This window comes from Scyliorhinus canicula, chromosome 8 (assembly GCF_902713615.1).
Source record: "Scyliorhinus canicula chromosome 8, sScyCan1.1, whole genome shotgun sequence".
In the NCBI taxonomy this organism is placed as follows: Eukaryota; Metazoa; Chordata; class Chondrichthyes; order Carcharhiniformes; family Scyliorhinidae; genus Scyliorhinus; species Scyliorhinus canicula.
In genome coordinates, this window is record NC_052153.1 from 195,664,216 (window position 1) to 195,671,913 (window position 7,698).

Consider the following 7,698-nt stretch of genomic DNA (forward strand, 5'->3'; position numbering starts at 1 on the left):
TAAAGGTGTGACAGGTAAAGGTGTGACAGGTAAATGTGTGACAGGTAAAGATGTGACAGGTAAATGTGTGACAGGTAAATGTGTGACAGGTAAAGGTGTGACAGGTAAATGTGTGACAGGTAAACATGTGGCAACTAAATGTGTGTCAGGTAAATATGTGACAGGTAAATGTGTGACAGGTAAACACGTGACAGGTAATTGTGTGACAGGTAAACATGTGACAGGTAAACATGTGACAGGTAAACGTGCGACAGGTAAATGTGTGACAGGTAACTGTGTGATGGATAAACATGTGACAGGTAAACACGTGACAGGTAAACGTGTGACAGGTAAACATGTGAGAGGTAAACATGTGACAGGTAAACATGTGACAGATAAATGTGTGACAGGTAAACATGTGATAGGTGAAAGTGTGACAGGTAAATGTGTGACAGGTAAATGTGTGTCAGGTAATTGTGTGACAGGTAAATGTGTGACAGGTAAACATGTGACAGGTAAATGTGTGACAGGTAAACATGTGATAGGTGAATGTGTGACAGGTAAATGTGTGACAGGTAAATGTGTGACACGTAAACATGTGACAGATGAACATGTGATGAGTAAATGTGTGACAGGTAAATGTGTGACAGGTAAATGTGTGACAGGTAAACATGTGACAGGTAAATGTGTGACAGGTAAATGTGTGACAGATAAACATATGGCCTGTAAATGTGTGACACGTAAACATGTGACAGATGAACATGTGATGAGTAAACGTGTGACAGGTAAAGGTGTGACAGGTAAACATGTGGCAACTAAATGTGTGTCAGGTAAATATGTGACAGGTAAATGTGTGACAGGTAAACACGTGACAGGTAATTGTGTGACAGGTAAACATGTGACAGGTAAACATGTGACAGGTAAACGTGTGATGGATAAACATGTGACAGGTAAACACGTGACAGGTAAACGTGTGACAGGTAAACATGTGACAGATAAATGTGTGACAGGTAAACATGTGACAGGTAAACATGTGACAGATAAATGTGTGACAGGTAAACATGTGACAGATAAATGTGTGACAGGTAAATGTGTGACAGGTAAATGTGTGTCAGGTAATTGTGTGACAGGTAAATGTGTGACAGGTAAACATGTGACAGGTAAATGTGTGACAGGTAAACATGTGATAGGTGAATGTGTGACAGGTAAATGTGTGACAGGTAAACATGTGACAGGTAAATGTGTGACAGGTAAACATGTGATAGGTGAATGTGTGACAGGTAAATGTGTGACAGGTAAATGTGTGACACGTAAACATGTGACAGATGAACATGTGATGAGTAAATGTGTGACAGGTAAATGTGTGATAGGTAAATGTGTGACAGGTAAACATGTGACAGGTAAATGTGTGACAGGTAAACATGTGATAGGTAAACATGTGATAGGTGAATGTGTGACAGGTAAATGTGTGACAGGTAAATGTGTGACAGGTAAATATGCGACACCTGATTAAGATCACCTGATGAAGGAGCTGTGCTCCAAATAAACCTGTTGGACTTTAACCTGGTTTTGTGAGACTTCTTCCTATGCCCACCCCAGTCTTGCACAGTGGCTTCAAGCCCGACTGTTTATTCCCCTCTGGAGGGAAGCTGCAAGGCCACCAGCAAGTATTAACTAACCTGAGTGTTGTTACAGCCCTCACATTCACTCCAGGGACTGAATTGGCCCCACTGGCAATGGACAGGTCTGTTGACAGAAAAGGCAGGAGTTAGACAAAGTGCTCACTGAAGGCAACGTCATCCCACCCCCACTGCAAATATTCCAACAACTTGTTCACATCAAACAAGACTTTCAAACACATGCTGATACTTGTGACCGTTCATTCAGAGCTCTTATTACATTGTCCGTTTCAATTGGTTAGATTGAAGGTTACCGCCCCGATCACTCTAACCTTGCTCTCCCCCAAGGCTGTCGGAAGGAGCGCATGCTCTTCAAACCAGTTTGAAAGTGCCTCAATCACTTCTCCCAATATCACGCAACAATCCCTCTGCCCTCCATCACCCTCCATTTCTGCCTCCATTCCTCTCCTCTTATCTTTGAATCCCTCTTCCCTCATCCCTCCTTCCTCCATCCTCTTTCTTCAACCCTCAATCCCTCTCCTCATCCATACCTCCCTCAACCCCATTCCTCTTCACACAATGGTCAGCCCCTCTCTCCTCGTCTCCACTCCCTCATTCATTTCCACAGTAATAAAGACTATTATCATTATCCTTCCTCAATCACTCATCCCTTCATCTCTCCTCGCTCATCTGTCTACACCCTCCCCTCCTCCCTCAACCCTCCGTCCCTCACCAAACATCCCTCCATCCCTCTTCATAAAACTGTCAGTCCCTCTCCTCTCATCCCTCCCCATTTATTTATCCTCCTTCACCCCATATCCCTCGATCTCTACTCACTCATCTGTCTGGACCCTCCCCAACCCTCAATCCTCCATCTACCTCTAACCATCCCTCTTCCTCCTCCTCCCATCTTCTTCCGTCCTCCTTGCACTCCTCTCCCCTCCTCACTCCATTCTGCTCCCTCATCTCTCTCCCTTCACCCCTCCAGCACCCTCCCCTCATTCATTCTCCTTTATTCCCCCCTCATCCCTCTCCGCTCCTCCCTCTATTCCTCTCCCCTTACTTTTTTTCATTAATTCCCAGACGTGGGCGTCGCTGGTTAGCCCAGCATTTATTGCCCATCCCTAGTTGCCCTTCAGAAGGTGGTGGGTGAGCTGCCTTCTTGAACCGCTGCAGTCCCTGAGGTGTAGGTACACCCACTGTGCTGGTAGGAAGGGAGTTCCAGGATGTTGCCCCAGCGACAGTGAAGGAACGGCCGATATATTTCCCAGTCAGGGTGGTGAGTGACTTGGAGGGGAGCCTCCAGGTGGTGGGGTTCCCAGTTATCTGCTGCTCTTGACCTTCTAGATCAGTGCTTCTCAAAGTGTGGTACGCGTACCGGTGCCGGTACGTGGAGCACTCCCAGAAAAGAAACACTTTCACACTTGCGCAAAGGTGAGTGCTGAGCTGGAGCTGGAGCTGGGGCTGGGGCGTTCCAAGGTTCCGTCCCCGTGCGGGGCGGGCGGGGGTTGCGTCCTTGGGACGTGCTGGGTGCTGGGGGCTGGGGTGGGGGGGGGGGGGGGGGGGTTGCATCCTCGGGCCGTGCTGGGGGCTGGGGGGGGGCTTGCGTCCTTGGGCCGTGCTTGGGGGGGGCAATTATATTACATTATATTATATTATTGCAAATATATCCATTACATTTGCAATAATATAATATAATGTAATATAATTTCCCCTGCAATAAGATATATCTCAAAAAATTTTCTGGGGGTTCACATCCCCACCCCTCGAACCCCCAGCTGGATTGGCTTGTTTCGCTCACCGGTCCCTGGCACATTGAAAAAAAAAACTGCCGGTACGCCACATCAGATAGTTTGAGAAGCACTGCTCTAGATGGTAGTGGTCATGGGTTTGGAAGGTGCTGCCTAAGGAACCTTGGTGAGTTACTGCAGTGCATCTAGTAGATGGTACACACGGCTGCCACTGTGCATCGGTGGTGGAGGGTTTGAATGTTTGTGGAAGGGGAGCAATCAAGCGGGGCTGCTTTGTCCTGGATGGTGTTGAGCTTCTTGAGTGTTGTTGGAGCTGCACTCATCCAGGCAAGTGGAGAAGTATTCCATCACACTCCTGCCTTGTGCCTTGTAGATGGTGGACAGGCTTTGTGGGGGTCAGGAGGTAAGTTAGTCGCCGGAGGATTCCGAGCCTTTGACCTGCCCTGGTAGCCACAGTATTAATATGGCTAGTCCCTCCATCTTCCCCCATTTTCCAATCATCCCTGTCCCTTATCCTTCCATCCCTCTCCCCCCCCCCCCCCTTTCATAGAATCATAGATCTCTACAGTGCAGAAGGAGGCTATTTGGCCCATCGAGTCTCTGAAAGATCACTCAACCTAAACCCACTACTATCCTGCAAACCCCTAAACCCACCTCACCTTTGGTACTAAGGGCAATTTAGCATGGCCAATCCACCTAACCTGCTCATCTTTGGACTGTAGGAGGAAACCGGAGCACCCGGAGGAAACCCACGCAGACACGGGGAGGACGTGCAGACTCCGCACAGACAGTGACCCAAGGCCGGAATTAAACCCGGGTCCCTGGCCCGGTGAGGCAGCAGTGCTAACCACTGAGCCGCCAGGTCGCCCTCATCCTCAATCCCTTGCTGGAGCTGCTAAAGTTCGCGTGCATTAACATTGCGTCACACGGCTGGACAGGAAATTGTTCACTTACGAGTATTGTCCATGAGCCTTGGCCATCACCATGGAAACCAGGAGCAGGAGCTAAAGGGAGCACAAAGTGGTAATCAAATGGTCACAGCTTCCTTATCCTCGATAGCTCTCTGGAATTTCACAGCTTGACTGCCCCACTGAAGGACACCATTCAGCCCATTCACTATGCCAAACCCTGCAGCTACAACACTGGCATCTACCCGGCAATGTGGGAAATTGCCCAGGTGTGTCCTGTACACAAGAAACAGGACAAATCCAACCCAGCCAATTACCGCCCTATCAGTCTACTCTCCATCATCAGCAAAGTGATGGAGGAGTCATCAGCAGTCCTATCAAGCAGCACTTACTCAGCAATAACCTGCTCACGGACACTCAGTTTGGGTTCCGTCAGGGTCACTCAGCTCCTGACCTCATTACAGCCTTAGTTCAAACATGGACAAAAGAGCTGAATGCCAGAGGTGAGGGGAGAGTGACTGCCCTGGGTGACATCAAGGCAGCATCTGACCGAGTGTGGCATCAAGGAGCCCCAGCTAAACTTAAATGCTGAACTATTGCTTGAATTATCGGCGCCTTCCTCACCCCTGCAGGTAAAGTCAACTGGAGTTTATCTGCCAAATCCAAAAGCTTGGTTTCAATAATTACCCTTTGTAAACACCCAGAGTGACCTCTCCAACAGCCAGGAAACTCTTAGCCACTGAAAGAGCCATTTTATGAATCACTCCCTATTTAAACTGACAGAATTCAGCAGCTGAAAGGAAGCACCAGTCACCCACACTCGCTGACTTTAACTTCAATAATCCCAAACCAAAATAGGAATTACAACTTTTCATCTCGGCAAAGAGCCCCCAACATCTGTCAGGATGCTGGACAAGAAACTCAAACAATTTTCCAATTTGTAAAACTGTGAGGAAAGGAAACTTCACCCCAGGAGTGATGACCCTGACCAATGGCTAACTTTTATGTTCAAACAAACTTTAATTTAAACACAGAATTAACCACATTAACATTAAAGAGATAGCTTTACAATTAACAGTTAGACAATTCTTAAATACAAGGAAGAAACTTTAAGCTACTATCTACACCGGCCTATAATTCTAATGAAGCAACCCAATACAGTTCAAATGCCACTTACAAATAAAGTTAACAAAACAGGTTTGCTTCCTTAATCTGTGCAGACCTTTGGAGGGAGACACTTTCAAGAGCATATCCAGTACACTTGGCTGGGATTCTTCCCTACCTGGCGGGGCGGGGGGTCCAGGCAGGATGGAGTGGCGTGAACCACTCCGGCGTCGGGCCACCCCAAAGGTGTGGAATTCTCCGCACCTTTAGGGGCCAAGCCCTCACATTGAGGGGCTAGGCCTGCCCCGGAGTGGTTCCCACTCCGCCGCTTGGTGTGAACGGCCTTTGGCGCCATGCCAGCCGGGGCCGAAAGGACTTTGCCGGCCAGCGTAAGTCCGCGCATGCACCGGAGCGTCAGCGGCTGCTGACGTCATTCCGGCGCATGCGCAGGGGAGGGGGTCTCTTCCGCCTCCGCCATGGTGAAGATCATGGTGAAGGTGGAAGAAAAAGAGTACCCCCACAGCACAGGCCCGTCCGCCGATCGCCCCGCACACCCCCCCAGGACCCCGGCGTCCGCCCGCGCCACCAATCCCGCCAGTCAGGTAGGTGTTCTGATTCCCGCCGGCCGGAGAGGCCTGTCAGCGGCGGGACTTCGGCCCATTGCGGGCCGGAGAATCGCCACGGGGGGCCCACCGACCGGCGCGGTGCGATTCCCGCCGAATCTTGGGTGGCGGAGAATTTGGGGCACACTGGGGGTGGGACTGACGCCGGCCCCCGGGCAATTTTCCGACCCAGCCGGGGGTCGGAGAATCCCGCCCCTTGTGTCTGGTCAGACCCTTCTGCTTAACCGAACAGCATTTGGCAAAACTGCAAACTACATATAGAGCTGGCTCCTCCCATTAATTCCATCATCTGTACCCCATCACCTGCTAAGCCTGGACAAAGTACAATCCCTCATAAATTATCTACACTCCAAGGAATCTCCCTGCAAACAAGTCAATGGTTAAAATCAATCATTAACCCACCTTTTACAACACCTTAATGGCAACTTTGTTGGACACGAGGCCTGTATGTATTTTAAAGCAGGGTTTTTGATAAACATTGCTGCCACAAATATGAAATGTCACAGGAAACAATTCTACATTCAACACAACAGCCCCCTCCCTCCCAAGGCCTGTTCCCTGTACAATGTTCGGAGCGAATTTCCAATCACTCTTATGTACCGGCCACCTTCCCATTGGTTCCCCAGCAATTAATTTCCACCTCCTCCCATCCAATCAGCTCCTCCAAGTGAGCTTTCAGAATCTGCCAGGTTGACTCTAGCCAGGGTGTTTGGCATCGACGTCCCTATGGCTCACCTGCATCCCTCCCCTCGCGTCCCTCACCCACCATACCCCCCCCCCCCCACCCTCCCCCCCCCCCCCCCCCCCCCCACACACACACACACACACACACACTGTCCTATGCAATAACTGTAGTCTTCCGATGAAGAGAAAATGTTTGTACCTTCATCATTGAGCAGTGTCGGTCCCTCTTGCACTGACTTTATCAGGGTGTTTGCTGTCTGCAGTGTTTCTGTCGATGGTCAACACTTGGATAGAATCACACATTCCAGGACTGGATTACACAACATTGTGAAATGGAGGGATGTGGGACTAATACATTGGTTTCTGCTCCCGACCACTCCATTCCTATTCCTAACAGAATCTGTGATTGATCTGGTGTGAGTGTGTGTGTAAGTGTGTGAGTGCATGAGTGTGAGTGTGTGTGTGTGTGTGTGAGTGCATGAGTGTGAGTGTGTGTGTGTGTGTGTGAGTGCATGAGTGTGAGTGTGTGTGTGTGAGTGTGTGGGTGGGTGTGTGTGAGTGTTTGTGTGTGTGAGTGTGTGTGTGTGTACATGAGTGTGAGTGTGTGTGCATGTGTGTGTGTGTGAGTGTATGTGTGTGTGTGTGTGAGTGCATGAGTGTGAGTGTGTGTGTGTGAGTGTGTGGGTGGGTGTGTGTGAGTGTTTGTGTGTGTGAGTGTGTGTGTGTGTGCATGAGTGTGAGTGTGTGTGCATGTGTGTGAGTGTATGTGTGTGTGTGTGTGAGTGTGTGTGTGTGAGTGCATGAGTGTGAGTGTGTGTGTGTGTGTGAGTGTGTGTGTGTGTGCATAAGTGTGTGTGTGTGCATGTGTGTGTGTGTGAGTGTATGTGTGTGTGAGTGCATAAGTGTGAGTGTGTGTGAGTGTGTGTATGTGTGTGTGAGTGTGTGTGTGTGAGTGTATGAGTGTAAGTATATGAGTGTGAGTGTGTGTGTGTGAGTGCATGAGTGTGAGTGTGTGTGTTTGAGTGTGTGT

The 7,698-nt window shown here is 49.3% G+C and overlaps 1 protein-coding gene across 1 annotated transcript in view; it reads right to left on the reverse strand.

The window, feature by feature from the left end:
- LOC119969951 (complement component C7-like) overlaps positions 1-7,015 on the reverse strand; it is a 61,351-nt gene extending 54,336 nt beyond the window's left edge. The window contains exons 1-3 of the mRNA XM_038803918.1: positions 6,868-7,015; positions 4,304-4,353; positions 1,659-1,725 (exon numbers count right to left, since the gene is read on the reverse strand). Coding sequence (XP_038659846.1) covers positions 1,659-1,725; positions 4,304-4,353; positions 6,868-6,876 — 126 coding nt within the window. The 5' untranslated portion in view covers positions 6,877-7,015. The remainder of the gene's footprint in view (positions 1-1,658; positions 1,726-4,303; positions 4,354-6,867) is intronic.
- Positions 7,016-7,698: the final 683 nt, after the last annotated feature.